The following is a 27,982-nucleotide window of genomic DNA, read 5'->3' as shown; positions in this document are numbered from 1 at the left end:
ACCCCATGCCTGAGCACCCCAGCGCAGGATGCCAGCGCCCCCCTCCCCAGTGTGGTGGACTCACTCTCCTCAGGCAGTTCATAGTCCTCCGCCTCCCGCTCCATCTGCTGACACCAGTGTTCCAGTTTCTCCACCTCTGCCCGCAGCATCTTGATGAACCACTCGCCGTCCCGTGGGCAGGGGGACGTGCGGCCTGAGTCAGGAAGGCTACGCGAACCTCGCTCCATCCAGGAATCTCGGCGGCCGGACCCAGGGCCGGGGGCGGGGACAGGGGTAGGGCCAGGCGACCCATCGGTGGCCGGCGGCTCATACGGCAGTGGGTAGCCCTCACGGTAGGCCCACTGGCCCTGCGTGTGGACCGTGCGGAAGACTGAGTAGGTGGGGGCCCGGGGCCCAGGCTGGGGCTCAGAGGCGTGCCTCTGGAAGGAGCGTCCGAACTGCAGGGCCTTGTCTTCTGTGGCCACGGTGGCCAAGCCAGCCAGGCCCTCCAGCTCCAGGTCTGCCTGCACGCCGGCTGTCACGCTGTTGGAGCGCTTGAACCTCGCCCGCCTGTGGAGGGAGACGCCTGTTTTCTCTGCTTCTGCTCAGGTCACCCTAGGTCACCACCCTCACCCCAAAATCCAATGGGGGGGGAAGGAAGGCTATTGCGATGAAAGACCTTCAAACTGGTGGCTACCAATTCCATACACTCAGAATCAATTAATCCTTGGAGTTGATAGGTCACCCAATATACCTATGTTATACAATGACACTAATCAGCCAGTGATAGTTAAAATATTTAACTACCTGTACCTGTGTCCAGAATAGAGGCCGGAAGACTACAAGGAAAGCAGACACTGACCCACAGAAGCCAGCTTTGGAGCCCTGGTGGTGGTAGCTTTTGACCAAGGCATTCAGAAACACTTTGTTGGGTTTTGTTTGTTTGTTTGTAATTTTGCTGTTTTGAGACAAGGTCTCACCGTGTACCCAGGTTGACCCGGAACTCACAACGGATCCCCAGGCTTCACTCACAAAGTAATCCTCCTGCCTCAGCTTCCCGAGTACTGGTATTACAGGTGTGTCAACTCGCCACACCCAGCTTCTATGCTGGTTTACATTGTACAGTGCTTCCTAGGCTTACAGAGAAATGAGGAATGAGGCTCAGAGAGGTCCCAGGTCGGCCCGGGGCTGCACTCTCGGCAGCACCAGCGAAAGGAAGAAATGCCTGGGAGCATGGAAGACTTCACCCCTGGGGACCCGGATGGTTCAGCCCAGAGCCAGGCCAGACAGTCTGCCAGAAGCAGTGGAGCTGAATTAAGTTGTTGGCAGGAATGACACGGGGCCCGAGCATTTCTTGTCTTTAAGTTAATTATATGCAAATCCTATGCAAAACACAAAGTCAATTGGCCTTGTTCATTTTTCCCACTCTGAGTTCAGAGTAGGGGCTCTTCTCTGCAAAGAAGTCAAAAAGCCCTACGAAGCATAAGGGTGGGGCCAGACAATACTCTCAGAAGTAGGAGTTAGGTGGGGGCGGGAAGGGCAACGATGAACTGAAGTTGAAATCGTCTGGGAATTTGAGAACCTCAAAGGAAAAGCCCATGGGTCTTTATCTACCTCCACCTCTTCATGGTCAAGAGAGAACAGGGTCCTATGGGACATCTCCGGGGGCCTGTCCGGCTTCCCAGGAGATGCTCCCAACCTCCCCCCAACCCCTACAACTTCAACCTTCCTCCTGTGGCCCAGGCCTTCTCTCCAAGCCTGCCTGCCTGCTTCCTTCCAGCTGGCAGGCTGCCTGCTGGGAGCCTGTTGCCATAGAAACCAGACCCAGAAGGATGCTGCAGGACTCAGGAAAGAGATTCGTTCATGTGCAGTCTCCAACGAGCCCTACGTCCCCACCCCCACCCAGATAGAGGGGGAAAAACATATTTTCATTGCTTCCTATGTACCCTTCACCTTGGTATCTGCCCTGGGCACCGTTCATATTCAATGCTGGCCCAGCCACCTCCCATCAGATACACCTGCATTCATTCAATGCACCGAAGGGGAAGGAAGAACCCTGGACCAGGGAGCACACCTGAGCTCTAAAGCTGCCTTAGGGCAGTTTTCCATCTAGGCCATCTCATACATGTGAAGTTTCGTGTGAAATACAGTTGGATAGACCCAAGTAGAGGTGCACACCTTTAATCCCAGCAACTCAGGAGGCAGAAGCAGGCAGATCTCTGTGGGTTCCAAGCCAGCCAGGACCATATAGTCAGACCCTATCTCACACAAGAACAAATAGTCCTATTTTAAACATATTACACACACACACACACACACACACACACACACGTATAAAACCACTTTAATGTGGTTTAATGTCCCATAGGAATGGAACAAAAGCTGTGAATGTATTTCCTGTCTAAATATCTTCTTTGTATTAAAATCTGCAGCCCGGCAATCCCTGTCCTCTCCTAATTATTATTCCTAATGGTAAACTCTTCTAGGTCATTCCCTGCTCAAAACCCTTCCCATGCCTCCCCACTGCTAGCAAGGGAAAGCCCAAACTTCGTGCTAGTCCTGACCTGAGCACTATACTCTGGATGCACTGCATCTTCAGCCCCCTCTCTGCGGTCTCCTTTGATCCCTAAATAGATTACATCCTGACCACCAGTTTTGTTGAGTATGCTGTTCCCCTGCCTGAGGTGGCCCTTTTCATCCTGGCTCCCTGCGCATTCTCTGCTCAAACCCCTCTTGGTCTGTGAGTCCTTCCACTGCCCTTAAGGTCACCTATTAGTTCTGCCTGCATTTAAAACGACCCCACTATTTTGATTAATTCGTCTCTCTTTCTGGTGACAGCTACGTATGTCTAACTATACTCTCAGGACACACCTTGGTTCCCTATGAGCTTGTTCCGTGCTCCAGCATTTGCAAACACCAGGGGTCACGATATGTCTTCCCAACAACTACATTTCTGAAGAGGTACCATCCCAATATGTTTCCCTGCTGTAAGTTTTTTGTTGTTGTTTCGGTTGGTTGGTTGATTTTGTTTTGTTTTTTAAGATTTATTTATTTTATATACTCGAGTACATTGTCACTGTCCTCAGACACACCAGAAGAGAGCATCAGATCCCATTACAGATGGTTGTGAGCCACCATGTGGTTGCTGGGAATTGAATTCTGGATCTCTAGAAGAGCAGTCAGTGCTCTTAACCACTGAGACACCTCTCTGGCCCTGATTTTGGCTTTTTTTTTTTGGATTGATTGTTTTTAGTGTTTGAGACAGGGTTTCTCTGTGTAGCTCTGGCTGTCCTGGAACTCACTCGATAGACCAGGCTGGCCTCAGAGATCCTCCTGTTTCTGCTTCCCAAGTGCCAGGATTAAAGGTGACCACCACGAGCTGGTTCCTGCTGTAAGCTTTGAGTCCTAAATAACCCCAGAGGCTTTTTTGTTTGAACAACTGGTCCCCGGCTGTTGACAATGTTTGGGAGGTTGTAGAAGCTCTGAGACCTGGAAACTAAGTAGCAGAAATAGGTCACTGCACAGCGGGCCTTGAGGGCTATTGATTCTATTTCTGATACAGGTCTGGGCTCTCAATTTCCTGATCTGCAAGCCACAAACTCATGTCATCATGCCTGCCCCCAGTGACAGTCTGCACTCTCTGAAACTTCAACCCAAAGTAAAGTTTTCCTCCTCAAAGTTACCACTGTAAGGTCACTCACTCCCCATTAAACACACTGTGCTCTTGGGCTCCACTGGTCTGACACCTTCATCTGACATCTAGGAAGTTCTGACATGATTCCACTCATCAGATTCCATACTATCTAGGACAGAAACACCAACTAACCAACTGCGCTAGGCTTTATGGGTCTAAGTCCCCCTCCTTGGGAAACCATCTCAACCAATATACCCCAAGGAAGGCTGAGGGAGCAGCTACTGGGCTTTTGGAAGCATAGCCCTAGGATATTCCCAGCCAAGAGTCGTAAGTGCACAGGACAGGCAGGAGTCAGTCATCCTTGGGAACTAGCCATTAGTGTGGGGCAAGATCATAATTTTAAACAGAATACTGCATCAAGAATCTGAAACCCCAAGGAAACCTGGACATTTTACAGGTAGGTGAAAACAAAGCAAAATGCAACCAGAGAAGACGGTGGGGGGAGGGGGCAGGAGTTGAGATGGCTCCGGATGTGAAAGCGCTTGCCCCAGGTCCCACAGAGTGTAAGGAGAGAATCAACTCCTTCAAGTTGTCCTCTGACACACCATGGTGCACACAAGTGCACATGCATGTGCATATGTGTGTGCATATGTACACAAAGATAAATGTAATTAAAAAAAAAAAACCACAAGCCAGGAGAAGTATGTAAAGACAGGCAGAGGGGAGGAAGGCCTCAAGAAGGCCAAAGTAAGCATCCAGCAAGGGCAGCAGCTGACTGAGAATGAAGGTTGGCCGAGCCCTGCTCCTGCTGATCCAGAGCAGGCTCTGTGGGATGTGGGAGCCAGTGGCTGCATCAGCTGTCAGGAGATGGGGGAAACTCGTTATAAAACAAGCTCATCAAAGATGTCTGAGAAGCAGGCTGGAGACAGGGGAATGTTCATCGAAGGAGAGGTTGTTTTGTGGAGCTCTCCTCAGCCATATCCTGAAGGAAAGGGGAGCCCGGAGAAGACTGGAGAGATGATGATACCCAACAAGGTTCCTTTCTTTTTCCATTTCTCCTCTTTTTAATCTTATGTGCATCGGTATGTGCCTGTATGTATGTCTCTGAGAGGATGTTGGAACCCCTGGAGCTACAAGACAGCTTTGAGCTTCCACGTGGGGGCTGGGAATTGAACCTGGGTTCTTTGGAAGAGCAGTCCGTGCTCTTAAGCACTGAGATATCTCTCCAGCCCCAAGAGGTCCCTTTCCTAATCCCTGGTAGGTATGTTTGCTACCTTCCATGGCAAAGGGAACTTTGTGGACTTGCCCAAGTTCAGGCTCCTGAGATGAGATAGACAACCATCTTAGATTATCCAGATTTGATGGTTCACCTTCATAGTCAACTGTCTGGGTTTCAGAATCACTCAGGAAGCATACCTCTGGGTGTGTCAGGGAGGGCACTTGTGGAGACGTTTCACTGAGGGGAACAGAACCACCCTAGGCAAACTGAAAGCCTGTTAGGCGGCTTTGTTATTCATCTCTTGCCTTCCTGACAGTGGATAAAATACGACCAGTCATCCCAGGCTCCTGTTGTCTGCTTTCCCCACCTTGAAGGACCATGTCCCCTTCCTTCCTCAAGTTGATTTAATAGATAATTTCTAACAGCAATGAGAGAAGAGAAACCTGCCAGAAGTGTGCAAATTAACCACGTGGGTCCTTTAAAATAAGAGAGGGAGGCCGGGAAGGAGATGGAGAAAGAAAAAAACACAAGAAGGAGATAAATGTAGGTCTGGTGTACAGCTCAGGGGAAGACTATTTGCCATGTGTGTACACACACATGCATGGTCACACACGAGTGAAGCTCTGACACAAAAATAAAGAGGAGAATAAACAGGAAAAATCAACAAAATGGCTTCTTTCTTGAACCTCTAGAAAGGACATCATCTTGCTAATACTTTGATGTTGGCCCAGGTAAATCTAGGAACAGTTTCTGAGCCCCAGAAATGTGGGATATAGATATATATTAAAGATATTATAGATATAATATAAATTATATTATATATATAATTATATATAAATTGTGTATATATATGTGTGTATATATATATATATAATTTTATCATCATGGCGGAGATGGGAAACAAACACTTTGGGTAAAGATAAACTGAATGAATCAGAGAAGAGAAACAGTCCAAGTGGGGGATGTGATAGCAATTAACATTTTCTGAGCACTTAGTATGTGGAGAGTTAATGAGTATTTCAGTGAGAGAGAACTTTGCCTAACTTGACTAATCGCTCTGGGTCCTCACAATCAGGCCGAGCATCAGGGTGTCAGCACCATCCCCTATTCACAGATGTGAAAAGCAAAATGATTTCATGAGATGGGACAGTGACCCAATCCATGCACAGGCCACCTCAGGCCACTGCACCCCACCCCGGGCCACCCTATACTTAGGAAGAGAACAGTATTCAGTTGCCTGACTACTGAGGCAGAGCTGATGGATAAGAAGAAGGAAGAGGTAAAAGCCAGGTAGGAGCTATGAGAAGTGGATGCAGGTCCTGGAAGATGGCCTCTGTCATCACAATGAAGTGACAAAGGAGGATACCTGCTGAGGATTTGTGAGGTCAGGAGAGGAAGAAGAGTGAGCTATTGGGTCTTCGGGGTGTCAGCAGACTGGAGGGGTTAAATCTGGGGTGTTCTAGAGCCAGACTGCCTGGCTCCAAAGCCAGCTGGAAGGCTGGGTCCTGTCATCTTTTAAGTGAGAATGACAACAGTACCAGCTCCAGGGTGCTGGGAGATAATGTTTGGGAAGAAGGGCCAGCACCTGGCCCACCATTGTGCGAGCTATTGTGGAGGCGCGGGGAAGTTTGTGGCTCTCGCTGCCTCGGAGAAAAGGAGCTGGCCAAACACAATAGCCCAGTGTAGCGCTCGGGCCCGCGCTCGGGCATTGTAGTCATTAATTATTCTGATTGCTGTTGATCATTTCCATCTGTTCTCCCGCAGCACTCGGAACAAAATCTCCTTTATCCTCCCGATCACATGGCACAGAATCCGTCATTTGCACATCCGTCTCTCTCGCTAAATAGAGCAGTTCCTCAAACGTCAATGTTGGCTGGGTGGCTGATGGGTTGGTTGGCTGCTAGGGTGTGGGGAGTATTAATTATCCCCAACATCTATTCTCTCTTTCTTCCTCGGTAAAAAGAATCCCATGATTTTTAAGCTGGACAGGTGGCCGCTTGGGATAATAACTCATTTCCCAATCTCCCTTATAACTTACATGGTGCGGCAAAGTTCTAGCCCATGGGAAGTAAGGAGAACTGTTGTGTACAACTTCCAGAAAGTGTTCTTTGAAAACAAAGTGGGAGAAAACTTTGCCTAGCGTGCACAAGGCCATAATAATGAAAATGTTAAAAGTAGGGTATAGGGCAGCAGGAAGGCTCAGTGGGTAAAGGAACCTGTGTCACGCCCAACCATAGGAGTTCCATTTAGTGAAAGCAGAGAACCAACTCCCACAAGCTGTCTTCTAACACACACACACACACACACACACACAGTGAAAAGAAAGGAAGGTTCTAACTTTTTTTGTTGTCCCTTTCTCCTCCCCGATGACTATAACAAAGACACAACGACTAAACCTCAAGCAACTATTTTAGAACATGAGCCACCATGTGGAGAAAGGGGTAGGACAGAAACATCCTGGGTTCTGACTCTGTGGAACACCAACCAGCCCTTTGGATACCTAAGCAAGCAAGAAAGCAACTTCTGCCAGACTGAAGTCTTTGTCTTTCGTGGGTTTTCTATATACTTCATGTCTAATCCTAAAAAAATAACATAAATTGTCAAGGTCTCAGAGTCCAGAACTTACACTCCCACTTGGTTTTGGACTTGATAGTCACCGTTGTGGTCTTCAGCAGCTGTAAACACCGGGAAGGAACTGACTTCCGCTGTCGTTTTCCACTCAAGTGAAACTGAAGCCTGGAAATTGTTATCATGGCTACCTCAGGGAGTTGTCCCTTCTGTGGCTCTCTGGGCAGAAATTGGATTACCCCAAGAGACATAGTACTCAGAGAACATTCAGTACCCACAAACTGGCAAGGGTTTTGCCAGGAGTGTTTGGCAGCATGAGGGTGGGGGTGGGAGAGGAGTGGGCAGGGGAGGGGGAAAAGGGACATGTCAGTCTCTGGAGAAGCAGTTCATCTCTGAGAGAGCAGCCAAGACTTCAAGCCAGGAGCCAGCAAAACAGACTTAGATGCCTCAGGGTCAGTTAAGAACCTCTCTGGACGGCCATGAAGAAAAGTGAAATTGTGACATTAACAGGAGAGAGACATCATCGTGTTAAGCAAAATAAGTCAGACTCACAAAACAGCCCTGGTTTTCTCAGATGCAGAATCTAGATGTGTGTGTGTGTGTGTGTGTGTGTGAGAGAGAGAGAGAGAGAGAGAGAGAGAGAGAGAGAGAGAGAGAGAGAGAGACAAAGACAGGGGCAGAGAGACAGAGACAGACAGAGACAGAGACATATTTAAAGAAAGACAAGGGAACAAGAAAGAGTAGTAGAGATAAAAGATAAATATCCCAAGCTGGGTAGCCATGGTGGTGCATACCTTTAGCCCCAGCACAGGTAGATGTAGGCAGATCTCTATGAGTTTGAGGCCAGCCTGGACTACAAAGTGAGTTCCAGGGCAGCCAGGGCTACATAGAAAAGTCCTGTCTCAAAGAACCAGGAAAAAAAAGAAGATAATATAAAGGTTTTGTGGTTTTTATATGGGAACTGGATGATCAAAGGCAGGTGTAGAAACCCCCAACTGAAATTTAAAAATTAGTCCGACAGTGGGTAGAGGGAACCCTGGAAGTTTGCCGAGCAAGGCTACTGGACTTTACAGCTCACCTCTAGGTAGCAGTTGGGACATGGTGTATGGCGAGTTGGAATTAAAGTACAGGACAGAAAGGATGGCAAGAGCTGTAAGGTGTGTAAGAAAGGACGCCTTCGGCAGACCAGCAAAGAAGGCTGGCCAGAGAGATGGGCCAGATTTGCCCTGTCCCCACCTGTCACTCCCTCTAAATTCCCAGTGTGGTCACCTGTACCCAGTCAGTTCTATACCACCTCCCCCACCCTCACCACCAAGACCACTTTCCCTGTCAGTCTGCCTTGCCCTGGCTTCCCCTTCAAACTCTTCTCCATTTGATCCCCCCTCTCTGGGTTGGCTGCTATCAGTCTCATGGAAATGACTGATCAATGGGGGGGGGAAGGGGGGGTGGAGGAAGTGCCCACCCACACCCAAACGCCTAAAAGAGCTGGGGGAAATAAAATCAGAATGTTGTTTCTGCTCCCACACCAGGCTTGGAAAGGGGAGCTGGCTTCAGGCTCCAGAAACACAAAGCAGACTTAAAACCTGAGTCGTGAGTGGATTTCGAAGCCAAGTAAACCACAGGGGGATTGAACCAGACATATGCTGAAGGCTGGAAAGGAAGGAGAGGAGAGACCCCCAAACCTTTGCACCATGGGGAGCTGAAAGGAGATTTCTTGCGTAAAGCCAACAGCCAAAGAGGTCAGCTTTGTTTACAAATGCAGACTAAAAAAAACCTGATGCTGAGGTTTCAGGAAGGCGTCCTGGAAGGAGGATGCTGGGAAACCAGAACATGGAAGCTGTTTTGTATGGGATTGTGGGATTCCAGTGTGTTCTACCAGGGAAACACAGAAACTTCAAGCTGAGATATTCATTTCCAAATGGTTCTAGCATTCAAGTAGTACCCTAGAGAGGAGGAAATGGAGCACCCCGAGGAAGGAGTGGGTAGTAACAGACAGAGCACACAAGTCTCTCAGACATGTTTGTAAATCTACGCGATTAGACCACAAAGCACAGAATGGCTGATTAACACGGCCCTTTGAAGAAGTATAATCAAAATGCTACAAAAGCATACACGCAGGCTAAAGAGAGGGAACTAAGATGGTGTGGTAGACATGCCTACAGTCCAACGAGACCGGAGGCTGAGCCAGGAGGATCACCAAGCGTTTGGGATCAGCCCTGTCTCAGAACAGCTCCCTCCAAGAAAATCTCCACGGAATAAAGCATTCCAAGGCTCTCCATTTATGTCTGCAGGGGACCACTAAGTGTGTTACTAGAAAAAACTGAGAGTAAATAGTATCAACTGTATTTACAGACTGTATTTTGAGACAGTGTCTCCCTATATTATCCTGGATGACCTGGTAATTGCTATGAAGACTAGGCTGCCTCAAACTCACAGAAATCCACCTGCTTCTGCCTTCTCTCTGTCTTTTCTAGGCTAGCTTCAAATTCCTGGAGTACTTCTGTGAATCTGTCTTTTTTTTTTTTTTTTCAGATAAGGTCACACTGTACAGCTCTGTATGGTCTAGATCTGGCTCTGTAAACCAAGCTGGCCTCCAACTCACAGAGATATGTCTGACCTTGACTCCTGGTTGCCATCATGACCAACCTGTGGGAGAAATTTTTACACACTTCTCTGCCTGAACCTGTGATTTAAACATATCAAGAAAATGGAAGATAAGCATCTGGAAGTTATCATTTTATAAGTCTAATCATATATAAGATATCTAACATATACAAAAATATACATTTATTATGTGTATGTATGCATGAAGGAAACTATATCTAAGAAACTGGACTGGAGAGATAGCTTAGCACTGAAGAGCACCGGCTGCTCTTCCAGAGGACCCAGGTTCAATTCCCAGCAACAACAATGCAGTTCATAGCCATCTGTAACTCTAGTCCCGTGGGTTCAAATGGCCTCTTCTGGCCTGCAGGCAAAACACCCATATACATAAAAGGAAAGATAAAATTTTTTAAATTAAATATTTAAAAGGAAACAATTGAAAGAATGAAAGTCAGGCAGAACACATACTATGACCACATGTAGCAAATTCAGAAATTAATAATGAGAATATATGCCCCCTCCTTCTAATAAATATATTCAGAAAATAAAAAGACAGCAAACTTATTCTAAATAATGCATGGGTTGAAGTAGAAATTATGGGCGGTGGTGCATACCTTTAAACCCCAGGATTTGGGAGGCAGAGGCAAGAGGATCTCTCTGAGTTCCAAAGTCAGCCTGGTTTACAGAGCGAGTTCTAGGACAGTCAGGGCTACTCAGAGAAACCCTGTCTTTAAAAAAAATTAAAACAAACAACAACTAAGAAGAAGAAGAAGGAGAGAGAGAGAGAGAAAGAGAGAGAGAGAGAGAGAGAGAGAGAGAGAGAGAGAGAGAGAGAGAGAGAGAGAGAGGAGAAAAGAAGGAAGGAAAGGAGAAAAATAATTATAAAACTTATAAACTATTTAAAGCTGAGCTTTGAACACTTAGATGATCCAACAAAGCACAGTATAGTTAGATGAGATTTTAGAGCCCTGAAAACACACATTAAATGCCAGACATAGTGACACATGCCTGCATTCCCAACACTAGGAGGTGGAGTCAGAGGGATCAAAGTCATCCTAGGCTATATACATACAGTTCAAAGGTAGCTGGGATTACATGAGTCTGTGCCCCCCCCCCAGCACATATTAAGAAGTAGGAAATACTTCTTACCAAAACTAAAAGACAAGATTCAAAAATTAATAAGAATACTTTAAAATGTGCCTAAGTGTTAAAAAATACAAAGTTAAAAAAATACAAAGCTGATCAAGAAGGAGAGGTCAATCATAAATATGTGTAGTGGTTTGGATGAGAATCCCTCCCAATAGGGTCATATGTTTGAGTACTTGGTCCCCAGTTACTGGAACTGTTTTAGAAGGATTGGGAAGTGTGGCCTTGATGAAGGAGGTCTGTGACCAGGGGTGGGCTTTGAGGTACCAAAGTCTGCACCAGGCAGAGTCTGACTGTCTCTCTTCCTGCTGCCTTCCGATCAAGAAGTAAAGCTCTCAGCTATTGCTCCAGCACCATGCAGGCTGGCTACCTGTCTGTTGTCACACTCCCTGCTATGATGCTCATAGACTAACCTTCTGAAACTGTAAACAAGCCCACAATTAAATGTTTTCCTTTATAAGTTGTCTTGATCATGGTGTCTCTTCACAGCAATAGAACAGTATCTGAGATAACATGGTATTAGGCATGCAAATAAATAAATAAAAACAACATGGAGAAAGAATGAATATTTATAGCATTATAACAGCATGAGAAGGGATATTTTGTGCCAAAAATTCTGTAAACTATCCATTTTTATACAATGGTTTAAAAATACTGACAGAAGGATGGGGGAGGAGGAAGAGGAGGAGGGAGAGGAGGAGGAGGAGGAAGAGAAGGAGAGTAGGAAGAGAAGGGGAGGGGGAGGAGCAGCCACTAAATAAACTAAAGATAGTTTAAATTTTTCTTCAATCCCCCAAAGACACTAGACTAGAAAGTTTTTATGGGCAATTTTTGCTAACCTTTAGGGAAAAGATCACCCTGCTTTATAAAACTGTTTCCAAGAACAGAGACACCTACCAAACTCATGTTAGAAGTCTAGCATGAGCCTGATATCTAATCTGAATAACAACTGAAACAAAAGTATGGCACAAGCATGGTGGTACACTCCTCTAATCCTAGCGCCTGAGAGACAAAAACAGGATCAGAGTTCAAGGCCAATCTGTACTACATAAAATAGTGTCTAAAAAAATTATAAGCCAATATTATTTATGGACATGTGTGTAAAAATATTCAAGGAATAAATACTCCAAGATCTGATTACATATAAAATATAGAGCCAAGACTGATTTTTAAAACCACTAGGGCTCCAGATATTCCTTTTTGGTTTTGTCTTTAGCCAGAAAAAGTCCTGCTTGTTAGCTGTGTGCTTCATGGGTTAGACTATATACTTCACAGCCTCTCTTGCAGCTAGGTTCCCCTATGTGATGTGGTTACAGTAAGTATGATCTCAGTGAAGGGGTTGTAATTTTTTTTTATGAAAGAAGACAGTTTCCTCCTCTTTCTACTCTCCTTCAAACTGCTAAGAATACAGTTGCAGTAAATACAATTTTTGAGCTGCACTTTTTGTTCGGCTCTGAAGTAATACAAGAAGGTGGAAGAGCAGGAAATGAGAAGGAGCCTAGGGGTCCTGGCGAGACATTGCCTATGTCAAGGCTTTTTTAAAGCAAGTAATACACTGGTTTATGACACTACCAAAAGTCCGGAAAGCCAAATTTAATCCAAGCACGAGACAGAATCAAGCATTATCCCCTAGTCTGAAAGACTTGACCAACATGAAAAATTTATGCATCAATTACATCACATTCCACATGGAAAAAGAAAGTCTCAGCAGTCTCTCAACATTCAATTAAATTCTATTCAGATCTTATATTTTAAAAAATGAAGGTAAGGATGTAGTTCAAGGGTAGAGCTCTTGCCTGACTTGTGCAGAGCCTTAGATATGAGTCCCAGCACCAAAACAAGAGCTGAGGGATAAAGGGCTTTTTTTTTTTTAAACCCTTAATAGAGTAGAAATACGAGAGAATTCCTAAATACAACAAAAAATGGTACCCACCACAATTTGTAACAAATGTCATCTTTAGAAGTCTATCTTGGGGGTTGGATGCATGGTTCAGTGGTTAAGAGCACTGGTTGTTCTTCCAGAGGACTCAGGTTTGATTCTCAGCACCCAGATGGCAGCTCACAACCATTTATTTGTAACTACAGTCCCAGGGATCTGACACCTTCTTCTGGCATCTAGGGATGGTGCATGCACATGGTTTGTGGATATACAAGCAGGCAAAACACCCATATATATTAAATAAAAATAAAGTGTATCTTGGGTCCAGTGAGATAGCTCAGCAGGTAAAGGCTCTTTATCTTGAGTGTGACATTTGATCTTTGGGACCCACAACATGGAAAAAGAGAAGCAAATCTTGCAAGTTATCCTATCACACACACACACACACACACACACACACACACACACACACACACAGTCACACATAAGTCAGGAATGAGATGGGCCCACCACCACTCAACAGAGAGCTGAAGTCCTATTTGACACATTATCATAAAAAATTTTAAGCGATGTCTAACTCAGTACCCCTGCCCAATCTGTACTTTACTATGGAGGTTAGACTGGCCTTGAACTAACAAAGGTAGAGTCTGCTTGCCTCTGCTTCCCAAGTGCTGGGATTAAAGACATTCATCATCAGGTCCAGCAAAAAATAAAAATAAAATAAAATTTAAAATTTCTATTTGAAAGAAATAGCCTCACTTGAAGAAAATAATTAACTGTATAAAAAAATCAATCACAATTATCAGATACCCTGAGACTTGATAAAGGACCAGTAAAATTGCTGAATACAAAATAAATATCTAAAACTTAACAGCTCACAAACACTATCACTGGCCAGTCATTAACACCATAGGAGAAAGGTCTGTTGTAAAAGCCACCAGAGTTCAAAACACCACACACCACCATCCTTCTGCATCAGGAAAGTCACCTAGTTACCTTCATTTCCTCTATTTCTTCCTCAGACTCAGTCTCCATTTAATGTTGGTCGTGATGTGGTGAAAAGCTCTAATAATTCCAGCATTTGGGAATGGAGGCAGGGGGATCAGAAGCTCAGGGTTTAGCCTCAACTACATAAGTGAGTTCTAGGCCAGCTAAGTATATATGAGACCCTATCTTTAAAAGGAAAGAGGAAAAAAAGGAAGAAAAAAGAGAGAGAAAGAAGAGGGAGGGAGGGAGGGAGGGAGGGAAAAATGAAGGGAGGGAGGGAGGGAGGAAGGAAGGAAACCTCCATTCAGTCGTTAATGCTCTTTTGTACACATAAATTAAAGTGTGCCAGGCCATTCCTTTAACCTTTGAATAGCTACTCATTACTTATAATTACAGCCCAGTTCTTTTAGCCTGTGCCCTGAACAACCTGGCCCAGGCATTATCCGAATCTCTCTCAGCAGTGCCCACCCCCTCCACACTGGCCACATGATCTTTCCCCAGATCCCAACACATGGCCAAGTCTTTCCACCTCACCATATGCTATTTCATCTCCCCAAAATGCTCACCCCCATCATCAGCCCAATGGGGTCCTTACCTGCCACTCCAAATTCACTTTCTCCCCTTTTCTTTGTAACTCCTGTTACGCATTATACCATTACATAGAATCATGGTTTTAATCATGGACTATTTACTGTCTTGACTTCCCTCTAGTCTGTAAGTTCTATGGGGCAAAATTCATGTCTTTTGACAGTTCCTGGGCATTCAATACACAGCCCAGGAACTGTCACATACCAAGGCACAGTAATTATCTGCTGAGTGACATCATCAGTGAACAGTTGAGTGCACATCAAAGACCTGCTGCACCATTGCAGGATTCTAGCTTGTTTGGAGGACTGGAGGACCACCCTCCAGTATGGACCTATCTGAATGAGGAGTCAAAAGGCCTTCCAGAGAACCAGCGAAGATCTGTGGGTTGGTTTTAAGGAAGTCAGGAAGGAGTGTGGTCCATTCGTGACTGTGACCACTCTCAAGGATTCAAACCATGATTTAAAGAACTTTGTTATGCAGCGCCACTGTCTTATCATTTTTATGACAAGTTAAGGGTTTGGAGGACAGGGGCTGCAGAAATGGGTCAGACAATGGGGCTGCTTTTGCCACCCCAACATCTCTGGAGCACACGGTGCTTCATGGAGCTACAGGAGTAGTAGAGGACAGAAAAAATGGCTCCCCGGAGAATCTCAAGACTTGACCAGGCACTCAAACAAAGCCACTTGGGGGGTGGTTGTCTCAGAAACTGTAACAACCCTAGAAGGACTGGAAAGTCACATAATGGTGCCTGGGAACAGCTATGAAGAACTGCTCCAGTTTCCTTCCTGCCGTGGACACGGCCTTAATGTCTCCCATTACCATGAAGCCCTCAGAGCCAGTGCCAAGAAGGTTCCCAGCCATAATACTCCGGCCTGCCAGCCTGGTGTCATTGCAGCCCAGAGGATATGTAGAGCCACAGTGGCACTGCCACCTGGTCATTAGAGAAAGTGTCTCCCTACAGGCTCTCCCCCAAAGCAGAGGACTCTTTCCAGGACTCCCTCCGGAGCTCACAATGTTAATTCTTCACCTGGAAATTAAGGAGGCAATGTTTCTGAGGCCACCTAATGCCGGAATAGTGGCTGCCGGCAATTCTAGTATCTCTGATTCACCACCAATTCAGGCACATAATAGGTACCCCCTACTGGTTAAATGCTTGTGTGAGCCAAGTGAGGAGGAGTGTTATAACTGCCAGGGACCCAGGAGAGGCAATCTTCCTGTTTGTTTGTTTCTTTCGAGCTCATATTCTTGCACACCACAGGATGTAACAAGGGACTGGCAGAATCCTGTTATCTCCTGCTTAAGGACAATTGCTGGAGGCCTGCTCAGCACCAACCTAGAACCCACCCATGCCCTGCCTTCCCCTTGACCACCGTATCTCTCCTGCAGCCTCTGATCGTCTGGGTTGATCGTCAAGCGACCGTGGCAACATCAGTGTACAATCCATATCTACATGGCTGCTCCCCAGTAGGAAGGTGTGGGGAGAGAGCTCAGTGGTAAAGCATTTCTCATACAAGCACCAGGACCTGGGTTTCAGCCCCAGAACCCACAGTTTTAAAAAGCCACGGATAGTGGCAAGTACTTGTAATCCCAGCGCTGGGAAGGCAGAGGCAGGAAGATTCCTGGGTCTGGGTGGCCAACCAGTCTCACTTAATTGGTGAGTACCAAGCCATGGAGAAACCATGAGTCAAGAAAATGAGGCGGGCTGGTGAGATGGCATAGAGGGTAGACGCTCTTGCTGCAAAAGCCTCATAAAATCATTGCAGGAGGTGAGAGGCAACTCCTGAAAATCTCCAGCATTGGTACACACACACACACACACACACACACACACACACACACACACACAGGCATACTCTCACTCCGAGGTAAATAGCATTTGCAAGAACAGTAGGCCAGCAAAGGCATTACACTCTACACGGCCCTGGCTCCCCTTCATCCTCCAACCCCAACAACACCCGAGAGAGACACACGCACACTGTGACCTACCTCTTGTCCTCTTCCACCTGAACGCCAATGGAGTGGAATTCTCTTCGGCTCCTGTTCTCGGTGTCCGAGTCTGAGATTGTCTCCACCTGGTGGCAGGGTAGAGGAGTCAATGGCTGTCCCTAGCCAAAGAAACACACATGGTCCACAAGGGACTAGAATGGCCCACAAGTGGCTAGGTTCCAAGCTAGCTGGCAAGTCCCAAACAAATGAGACCAGGGAAGGGCGATGGGCTGTTTAGAGGCAGCCTCGGCTATCGATGAGCAAGATGAGCCTACTTACAGCCCGGGGAAATTTGCTTGTTAAGGTCTGTGTATGCAGAAGTCCCTTTTGATCCCCCTCCATCCATTCCCAGTGACGCAGAGCCAGAGCTTTGATAGATATTACTGCCAACCATACCTGCACCCCAATGGACGGCCTCCACTTCCGCTGTCGCGCCAGACTCCGCAGCTCCTCCCGGCCAGGAATGGTCTTGATGATTAGTGTGGGGGGCTTGGGGCTGGCCCGGGGTGGCACCGGTGCCAACTCGAGGGTGCGTGCGCCCATGGTGGGGCCGTCCAGCCCGTCCGCGGAGCTGCAGCGCCGGGCCGGGCCCTCCGCTGCAGTGAAGCTCTCGTGGGCAGAGTCGGTGCTGCTCTGGGCGGTGATGGAGATGCGGGGTGGGGCCTGGCTTCCTGGCGGGATGGGGGGCGGGGCCTTCCTGAAGTTGAAGGCTGCAGACAGGGGATGCAGATGGTCACCCCTCATCCCCACACAGCCACTCCCACGTGGTATACAGGACACTTTGGTCAAGGACCATTCCTCCCGCCTAATCCTACCCAGAGAGAGAAGCGATGTGCGCCAACTGGAGGTCAGGGGCAAACAGAGGGCATACTCACAGGAGCCGGGCCTCCCTGAGACAGAGGCAGGGGCAGCAAGGAGGGGTAGGCAGTCGTCGTCTTGAGAGCAGCCGGCCTGGATGGCCCGGAGGTAGCTGTGGCTCCGCATGCGGAAACAGCCGGGCAGGTCCAGGGCGTCCACGGCCTGGGACTCAAGCTCCCCAAACACGGACCCGCACACGGCCTCCAGCTGCTGGTTAAACTCTTCGCTTAGCTGAGGAGGGGACCAGAAGGACCTTTATTGAGATGCTGAGACAGGATAGGATCAACTAGGAGCTTTGGAGAGCACCTAGGTCTACAGTAGCTGCGACAATGTGGGACCCTTCTCCACTTGTGGGTAGGAAGTTCTCCAGGTCTGCCTTGGGGCTACTCTGGTCCATTCTATCCCCTAGACACACAAACCCCAACCTATACCGCCCTTCAGGGGTGCTGTACGCTAGCTCCACTCTAGACCTCCACCTAGTCTAGATGCCTCACATTTCTCTCTCTTGGCCCTGGCAGAGGGAACCAGGAACTAACATCCACCCTCCCTACTGCTTTTTGTTATGACTTTGTTTTGGCTTTGTATGTTGGTTTTTTTGTTGTTGTTGTTATTTTGTTTTGTTTTGTTTTTCTTTTTCTGACCAAGCTCATTGTCATCCAGGTGGGCAGCAGAACTCAGAGCACTCCTCGTGCCTCAGTCTCCCCAGTGAATGGAATCACAGGTACTCCTCACCATGCTTGGCTATGAACTGATTAGAAACAATTAGATCTTTGACAAAGGGCAGGTAGACAATGACAGCTAATGGTGCCAAGTGTCCTACAAGTTTCCCAAGCTGCTCCCTGCCATACACACCTACTAGTCGTGGCTCTCATTCAACCTACTAGCCGGTGCCCTGTCCCCCACCATCATGAATATGTCAACAGCCCAGCACAGGTACAAAGCCCAAGCATCACTCTGTGGGCGTGATCCTGACCTCCCACTCAGCCAAAGCATGGGGCTTTCTGCATGAGCCATTGTGTAGACTCATCTGGACTCAAGATCTACCACTTTATAGGAGTGTGCCTGGGGGTGTAAAAATCAGTTTGCTCACCTGTCTGGTGGGAGAGCTAAGGGTGCTAGCTTGAGGCTGCCAAGAAGATTGAAATAGACACACAAGGCCTTTGGAGCAGAGACCAGCACAGTGTAAACCTTCCCTGGCAAGTGAATGTCCCAAGGGCCTACCTGATAAACACAGGCCAGGTGCTCATGAGGACCACACCACTGTCACCACTGAGCCCAAGGGCAAGTCCCCGGGCTGATGGGTATACAGGACAAAGTCCTGGCTGAGGTTCTCAAGAACACCCCAGAGGCGCTACAACAGCAAGTGCATTTTGCGACTTCTCCCTGGAGAGATTCATGTCCTACAGTGATCTGTAGTGACAAACCTGAAAGAGCCCCTGGTTAAAATACAGCTCAGTGTTCCCCAGCCTCCTCAGTCATATGGGATCTCACTAGACTCTGTTCAGCTACAGAGGGCATCTCCACTCCATCTATCAGGCTCAGGGAAGCAGATAAACTGTCCAAGGGTGCCCATCTGGTAGGCAGGAAAACTGAATTGCAACAGTTTCTACCTTGGGTCCCCTTTAAAATTGGCTGGTCCTCAGAATCTCTGAGGAGTTTGTGCAACCTGCCCATGAGGTACAGTTGTTGCTCTCTGCTTTTGTTACTTAGAACGAAAACTGAAGACACTCATGGCTCTTGTGTAGACCCAAGGGATGACACAGGGCTGTGTCTGCCTTTTGGACTCCATGTGGCTTTTCCCAAAGCAACTTTGTTGCCAGTGTGCAGAAGTCCAAATACTGTGCAGATCCTAGATCCTAATACTGTGCAGATCCTAGATCCTAATACTGTGCAGATCCTAGATCCTAATACTGTGCAGATCCTAGATCCTAATACTGTGCAGATCCTAGATCCTGTAGCATGTAAGCTCTCAGCACTGGCTCTCCCAGGATTCCAGTACCTGGCTCATTCTCCTCTGCAAGGCATCAAGAACAGCATGGTGTCCCGACTAACTGATCTCCCCGGCCTTGAGGAGCTCCCTGCTGAAACTATCTGCCCAGAGCCCGGGAAGCTGAACTAACCCTGTCAAGGGTGTTTTTGGCTTGAGTTGTTGGGGCCTCCAAGACAAAATGAATCTCTTAAATCCTAATGCCCTGCAAACTCCAGTCCTCTTCAGTGGGTAAAGCATGAGGCATATAGTAGATGTTCAATAAACATCTGGAGACCTATGAGCAGCGAGTGTATCTTGGATCATGTTGACAAGGCCACTCAGAATGAGAGGCCTCTCTTTTCCAGGGGTGCCAAGTCCTTAAAATTCCACCCGCGGATATACTCAGAATGAACTCTATCCAAAGCAGACAGAGGGAATAGAGGGGAAGAAAGCAGCTGCCATCTTCCAATAGAACTGGCCAGAAGGTGACTTGGTCCCAACAATGAACCAAGACCCAGGGAAACCACAAGCACATAGTCTCCAGGAGCTGATCCAAACTATTTGTGATTATCAAATGATAGCATTTTACTGTGAATATTTCCATTATCCCTACGTGGACTTCCACTCTATTTCTCCCAGTACCCACTTGCAGGAGAGTTAGAGTCCTCTTGGGAAATAAGAGCCTCCGCCTGACTTCAACCTGAGTCAGAACCACAAGCTGTTTTCACACGGAGAGAAAAACACTTTGTCTGGATCTAATTGGAAATTGTCCATGCTAGAGTTTGGTGTGTCCAGCTGGAGGCCGGGCGATATTCTGGACACCCAAAGGACAGCATTCATTTTAGCTAACCTTTGGAAATGCCTCCAATTTCAAAGCAGTCTACAACGTTGGCTTAAACATAACCGGTGTTGTTTTATATGCATAGCTGAGCTCACAAGAAAAGCCAGATCAGTCCCCAGGGGACCAATGCAAAGAGGAGTCTGGGAAATCAGGATATGAACTGTGTGTACCAATGCTGCAAACAGCCTGGTGGAGGCAGAGGTTGGAGGCAGGGGCTACTGGTCTCGGCAACCAAAGGTTTATGTTTTACCACCCAGGGCAGGAGTAAGGCTCTGGGCCTGTGCGAAGCCCAAATGAGATACAGAAATGAGAACCTTCATCAACCTGAATGAAAACGTAGACTAAAAAGAAAAGAACTATCAGTCATAACCACAGGCCCGTGACAAGGAAGTCGGTCTGCAGCTGAGACACCAAGGAGAGGAAAGGAAGCAATCCTGTATGAATCTGTACACACAAACCAGTCCTCCTACAGTCTCGGGACTGTGTGTGCATGGACGTGCACGGCCCAAATTAAAATTTAACATTGAGCAGTCTCAGGTCGGGAATGTTCCAACAGAAAGAACCACAGAATGTATCCCAGGAGATTACACGTCATGGAAGCTGCTTTAGCCTCACCTAGAGGAAGCCACATTGAAGAGGAGGTAACCTCTTCTGCACCCAAAACAAAGTATCCTTTTCTACATGTTAATAGCACCCTTAAGAGCACGCACATTCTCTGGAATGTGGGCGAGGTCCAGTGGTCCACTTCTAAAGAATAAAAGGTAGCAGAGAGTGGCTTCCACAGTAGTTTCTGTCTCTCTGCCCCGGCCCCCCAGCAATCTCTCTCTACCATTACTCTTAGCATTGTCCGATAAGCCATGGAGGGCTGAGGTTTCTCAGCAGCCACGTGGGTATGCACATAAGCAAGTCTTCAAGGTTCTGAGATAACTGCAGCCTGCCCATCACCTCGACGGCAGCCTTGTGGGACGGCATGCCAGGTGGTCAGGACTAAGGTGTACCCGAGAGAACTGGCCCACAGAAACCTGGAGATAATTTAAGGCTCTTCGTCCGGGCAATTCGTCATGTAGCCATGGGTAACTAATTCAAACTACGGCGTTAAAAAAAAAGAACTAAATCATTGCTGGGCTAAGTCACCCGGAAGCGGGCATTCTGTCACAACAGCTAATGCTACCTTAGCTATAGAAAAAAAAAAATCTCTTTAAACCACATTGTGCTTTGTGGTTATGAGGGCTTCTGCTGTTGTTGTTTGTTTGTTTGGCTTTGTTTTGAATTTTGTTGTGGTTTTGTTTTTGAGTTCCTTGCTTGTTGTCACTAAAGCAGGGTCGCCTGTAACCCAGGTTGGCTTTGGATTCTCAGTGGAGCCAACAATGGCCTTGAATTGCTGATGTTCCTGCATCTACCTCCAACATGTGTGCACCACAGTGCCTAGCTAAATAATGCTGTCTTTCTATTTCGCCCAGGATAGCCCAAAAGATGCTAGGCTTAAACAACCCTCCTGCCTCATTCTCCTAAGTACTGAGGTTATATTGCACCCAGTATTAAACTGTGTTTAAGAGTTTATAAATTAAATGATAAAGCTAGGTGAATGCTTGTAGTCCCAGAACCTCAGAGGTGGAGGCAGGAGGATCAAGAGTTCAAGGACATCTGCCACTACAGTTGAGTTCTATACAAGTCTGAGCTACATGAGACCCTGCCTCAAAAACAACAGCAACAACAAACAAAATAAAACCAACCCCACAAAATTAAAAATACACACACACACACACACACACACACACACACACACAGACACATACACATATCCATATATATGGGCAAAACCAAAAAATTGGCTTGGGGGTGGATGTTAAAGCTTTGAAAAGGAACCCCAAGAAATTTCTAAAAATTAAAAAAAAAGACTCAGTAAAATTTAAAGCACAATTTGTAAGTTAATAGTACCCAAGAAATAATAGAAGAAATTTTAATAAAGTGTCAACACCAAGAGGCAGTAAAGGGAGGCAATGAGGTGGAGAGCTGACCGGAAGCTACGATTCACGGAGGGAGGTGCCCGGCACAACTAGCCTGAGCTCCAGATGGAGACACAGGAGCACTGTGGGGAAGACAGTGTGTAGAGATAGCACAGGCTGGGAAGTCCCCAGACTTGCTCAGAACTTCAGACAAAATGAGAACAACCAATCTCAGTCCCCAGACAACTCGAGAGATGAACACAATGTCAGAAACAACCATTTTGTCACTCTGAAGACTGATTAAAGGCACACAGGAAAATCACTGTGCTTTGGGTGAGAAGGCAGGACTCTGATCCCGTTTCCAGTCTCCACCGTTCCAGTTCCCACGATGGCAGCAGGCATCGGTCGATCGATGCAGGCAGGTCACGGTGCTGCTTTATGGCCACAGCCAGAGCCCCCCACCCCCACCCCAGAGTAGGAGCATCTTCAGGTATAGTGTCAAGAGCAGGAAGGCCAGCTGCGATGCTACACTGTGCAGCAAGCAACAGAACGGCTGGCTAGACTTACATTTTAAAGATTTCTGTTTGTTGTTACATGTATATTGTGTGTATGCACACTTGTGCTGCTGCATGTATATAGGGATCAGAGAACAATCTTGTTGAGGTTAGGTTTGTTTCTGTCGTTGTTGGGTTGTGGGTTTTTTTTGTTTGTTTGTTTGTTTGTTTGTTTTTGTTTTCCCATCTTCATATGGGCTCTGGAGATGATACTCTGGTCCACAGGCTCACACATGAAGCACCTTTACCACCCGGGGCCATCACACCAGTCCTGGCCTCATATTCACAGAGAATTCTGGGAATGAGACAGAGAAGTGTCTGAAAACCTCTACACCATCATCCAACATCCATCAGCAGGAAATCCGTACACACGTGCACAGGAAACCCAGGAGACCTTGGTAATGAATGAAAGCCGGGGAGGCTTGAAACCACAAACCGAGAGAGGAAACTTCACTCGCTCAAGGGTTTTTGAGGACAACTTCTACCCCCATCTTTGGCCAAAACAAAGCCATGAAGACACTGAAGCAATCTCTAGGAAACAAGGCTTTAAAAGCAGTAGGAAATTGGAAAAAGAAAAAGGAAAGTGAAGAATCAGAGGCTCTGGGTTGCAGGAAAAGCAGATCTCACAATCTCACTCCAGGAATTAACACAAATAAACAAAGCAACAGCAGTTTTCAGGAGGTAAAAATAAGAGCCCAGAATTGTCACACTATATTACCTAAAATGCTTGGTACTCAACAAAATATTTTGTCATGCAAATAAAGAAGCAAGTATAAATGGTCTCAGAATGTTGGGTTTATCACACACACAAACTACAGAGTAGTTATTATAATTATATTCAAAGAGCTAAAGGGAGCCATGTTTAAAGACTGAAAGGCAGGCATGGCAACAGTGATTTCATAGATACGAGTCACAATCATCAAATGAGAAGGAGGGGGAGGGGCTTAGACCGTGTCTCCTGGCAGTGCCCAGGCCAGCATTACTCACCACGTAGCCCTGGCTGACACTAAATTCAACATCATCCTGCAATGGCTTTTCAAAACTACAGGCCATTTTTTAAATTTTTGTTCATTTTTGAATTATGAGTATATGCGCATTCAGGGGCCCTCAGAGGCGAGAAGAGAGCACTGGCTCTCTCTCCCCTCCGCCCCTCTCCAGAGCACTGTAGTTACAGCAGAATGTGGTTTCCAAGGACCATACCTGGGTCCTCTGTAAGAGAGCAATAGGCTCTTTTAAGTGCTGAGCCATCTCACTGGGCCCTTCTAATTATTAATTTGTTTAAAGAAAAACAAATGTGGAGTCAGCGAGATGGCTCAGCAGGTGAAGGCGCTTGACAAGCAAGCCTGACTCTCTTCAATCCAACCCTGGAGCCCACCTAAAGGAGAAAGGAGAAAACCGACTTCGTAAGGTTTCTCTCTGACCTGCAACTGTGCACTGTGGCATGTGTGTGCACCAACACACACACACACACACACACACAGAGAGAGAGAGAGAGAGAGAGAGAGAGAGAGAGAGAGAGAGAGAGAATTTATAAAAATTAAGAAACAAATATTCATTAAAGATCTGAAAAGTTGGGCTGGAGAGACATCTCAGTGGTTAAGAGCACTGACTGCTCTTCCAGAGGTTCTGAGTTCAATTCCCAGCAACCACATGGTGGCTCACAACCATCTGTAATGAGATCTGATGCCCTCTCCTGGTGTGTCTGAAGACAGCTACCGTGTACTTAGATATAATAAATAAATCTTTAAATAAAAGAAAAAACTGAAAAGTAAAAGAACTGAAATTAAAAATTCCATTGAGTGGTTTTTTTTTTATAAGAAGTGATCAGCAAACCTAAAAACAAAGCAATCCAGATTGTCCAATCTAGAGGGTGGAGAGAAAAAAAAAAAAACTATCGAAAATACTAATATGGGTCAACAGCATGCAAACAAAAGTACATGTGATAGGAGACCCAGAAAGACAATGGAGAAGGAAGAAGAAGAGAAAGGAGAGGAGGTAGAAAAGTCATAGCCAAAGACTTCACTGTAGCTCATTTGTAGAGTTCGTATCACCCAACACCAGCTGGGTCAACCTCCACCACCATATAAACCAAGTGGGCATGGTACCACAACCTTATAACCCAACAGGGAAGCTGGGGCAGAAGGATCATAAGCTCAGAACCCACCTGGGCTACAGACTGAGTTCAAAGTCAGCCTAGGCAAATTCAAAACACCCTGTCTCAAAAAGAAAAGAACTTTTGTTCAGACAAGCTCTCACTATGTAGCTCTAGTTGGCCTTGAACTTGCTATGTAGGATAGGCTGGACTCAAACTCACCAAAAGCCAGCCTCCCTCCCCAGGCTGGAATTTAACGGCACATACCACTAGGCTGGACAAAGAAGAGGAGTTGGGGGTGTAGCTCCATGGTAGAGTATTTCCCCAACATGAGCAAGCCTATGGGTTCAATTGCCACTTGAGAGTAGGGACTGGGGGCATATCAGACCAGTTCAGTACAAAGGAGGCAGGGTGGGTTTTCCAAAATTCATGAAAGGCACAAATCCTCAAATTTAGGGAGCATACATACAAACACACATAACCATAGTAAAGATTCAGACACCAAAGTCTGAGGAGCTCTCAACAGCAACCAGAGAAACACTGGAATTTTATACAAAGATAGTCATGGTGCAGCAGACTTCTTAATATCAGACAATGGGAGGGACCGACATTGATTTGGCTGTCCCCTGGCAAGCTAAATGGCATCAATTCGTCAGAGCATCCTACCAACTGTCATTGAGAAACTAAAGAACACAAGTGGAAGGAGAGAGGGAGAGGGAAAGAAAGAGACAGAGAGACAGAGACGGTGTGTGTGTGTGTGTGTGTGTGTAAAACTTACGAGTAATAGCATAAATCAAATGTCACATGACCTCACCCAAAACATCCTCAAAATGAATCATATGCCTAAATTAAAATGTAAAGGACATTAATTTTGTCATGATCTTGGATTAAAGCAAAGATCTCATTTTATATTAAAGCAAATTTTCTGGGAGGAAAAAAAATGTGAACTATACCTCCTGTGGTGGTTTGAATATGCTTGGCCCAGGGAGTGGTACTATTAGGAAGTGTGGCCTTGTTGGAATAGGTGTGGCCTTGTTGGAGAAAGTGCATCACTGTGAGGGTGGGCTTTGAGACCCTCCTCCTAGCTGCCTGGAAGTCAGTCTTCTCCTGTCTGCCTTCTGGTCAACTCTCAGCTAGATCAACTCTCAGTGGAATTTTCAGCCCCTTCCGCACCAGGCCTGCTTGGACACTGCCATGCTCCCACTTGATGATAATGGATTGAACCTCTGAACCTGTAAGCCAGCCCCAATTAAATGTTGTCCTTATAAGACTTGCCTTGGTCATGGTGTCTGTTCACAGCAGTAAAACCCTGACTAAGACACCTCCATTAAAGTTAATGGGATTTATCGGGTCTGATGGTACAGGGCTGTCATCCAGCTGCTCAAGAGGTTGAGACAGGAGGATAGTAATTTCAAGACTAGCTTGACAAAGAGACTGGAAGGTGGTGACACATGCCCTTACCCCAGAACTTGGGAAGCAGAAGTAGGTGGATCCCTGAGTCACTGGCCAGTCTAACCTACAGAGTGAGTTCCAGGACAGCCAGGACTACACAAATAAACCTTGTCTCAAAACCAAAACAACAACGAAAACAATAAAATAATTTCTTTAAATAAAAAAGTAAATAGGGTTCTAAGGGCAGATGATGGCTCAGAAGGTGGAGGAGTTTGTCACCATGCCTGGCGACTTGAATTTGATCTCTGAAACTCATGTGAGAGAAAAATACAAGATCCCTACAAGTTGTCCTCTGAATTCCACACATACGCTGTAGGACACACATATTAATATGAAAATATAACTTAAAAGGCAAACAAACGAATTCTGGGGATATAACGCACATTCACAGATGTGTAAGGCCCAGCACTGAAGCGAGCATTCACGCTGTGAGATGACACAGAACGTAAAGGTCACTGCCACCACCTCAGAACCGACTCTTCCAAGCTGTCTTCTGGCCGCCACATGTGCGTTGAAGCACATGATAACACGGGCAAAAATACACAAGTAAGCGGATAATAAACAATAATACCAATAGCAGCAGTAAAATATATTTTTTTCTCTTTTGAACAAAATGAGAACACAAGTCCCTCAGCAGAGGAAAGCACCGTAGCTGACATGTTAACACTACATTCCCAGCACCTAGAGTTTCTGGAAAACAGTGTTTTTGTGTGGACAGTGGGGAGAAAACCCAGGGCCTTGTTCACGCTAGGCAAGTGTTCCATCACTGAGGTAGAACCTCCCTCCTCTGCCCCCAAATAAATTTCTATGGCTCAAAAAGGGAAAGAAAGAGGCCATCAAAAATAAAGAACCCTAAGGACTGTGCATTATTCAGAGCGAGAGTAGGAAGCCTTGTCAGCTTCAGACTAAGTCAAGTATGCACATTAAAATTACAGGAGTAATCATAAGGAATAAAATGGAGTGTGTAACTGTCAAACCAGCGTGGGATTTGGCAGAGAGAAGGATAAAGCAAACTCCATCAATCCAAAGGAGCAGAAAAGCACTGACTTTGCTGGATATGACATAAACCTGTCATCAGCTCTCAGGGGGCTGAGGCAGGAGGAGGTTACAAGTTATAGGCCAGCCTGGACTACATGGCAAGTTATAGACCAGCCTAGGCTATACAGTGAGACACTATCACAACAAAAATGAAAGAATACAGACAGGCAAACATAAAGGAAGAAAGAAAAGTATCATCTAAGAAGCAGGAAAGGGCCAGGCAAGATGGCTCAGCAGGTGGAAGGGATTGCCACCAAGCCTGATGACCTAAATTCAATCTCTGGGATTCACATGGTGAAAGAAGAGAAGCAATTCTTCCTCCATGTTGTCATTTGACCTCCACACATGTCCCCAGCATGCACTCCCAAACCCTAGCAGGATAAATAGAAGGCAAAAAGTAAGGTGACAGAAATAAAGCCAAGCATACCACAATAAATATAAACGTACAAAACTCTCAGGCAATTACCAAATGGATGTAAACTATAGAAAGACATACCTGAAACATATGGGACAAAACGCTCTAAAGCCAAAGATGGGAAAAGACGTCCAAGGCAAATACTAAAGAGAGGAATCCACTCAGGAGCAAAAGCATCATTAGAGACAACAGGGCAGTGTCTTTGCTGCTTTAAACCTCTCCTCTTC

General features: G+C 46.4%; 1 protein-coding gene across 2 annotated transcripts in view; it reads right to left on the bottom strand.

Moving 5' to 3' along the window:
• The window catches only part of DLGAP3 (DLG associated protein 3), a gene marked incomplete at both ends in the record, with an annotated part of 38,342 nt that overhangs the window by 2,215 nt on the left and 8,145 nt on the right, over positions 1 to 27,982 (bottom strand). For both annotated transcript variants that reach the window (XM_080920945.1, XM_080920946.1), the window contains 4 exons: positions 65 to 549; positions 16,591 to 16,676; positions 16,987 to 17,300; positions 17,466 to 17,679. In XM_080920945.1, the coding sequence (XP_080777071.1) occupies positions 65 to 549; positions 16,591 to 16,676; positions 16,987 to 17,300; positions 17,466 to 17,679 (1,099 nt within the window). The remainder of the gene's footprint in view (positions 1 to 64; positions 550 to 16,590; positions 16,677 to 16,986; positions 17,301 to 17,465; positions 17,680 to 27,982) is intronic.

This window comes from Micromys minutus, assembly GCF_963924665.1.
Source record: "Micromys minutus genome assembly, chromosome: 9".
NCBI lineage: Eukaryota > Metazoa > Chordata > Mammalia > Rodentia > Muridae > Micromys > Micromys minutus.
The sequence above is the reverse complement of the archived record's forward strand: the minus strand, read 5'-3'. Positions and strand labels throughout refer to the sequence as shown.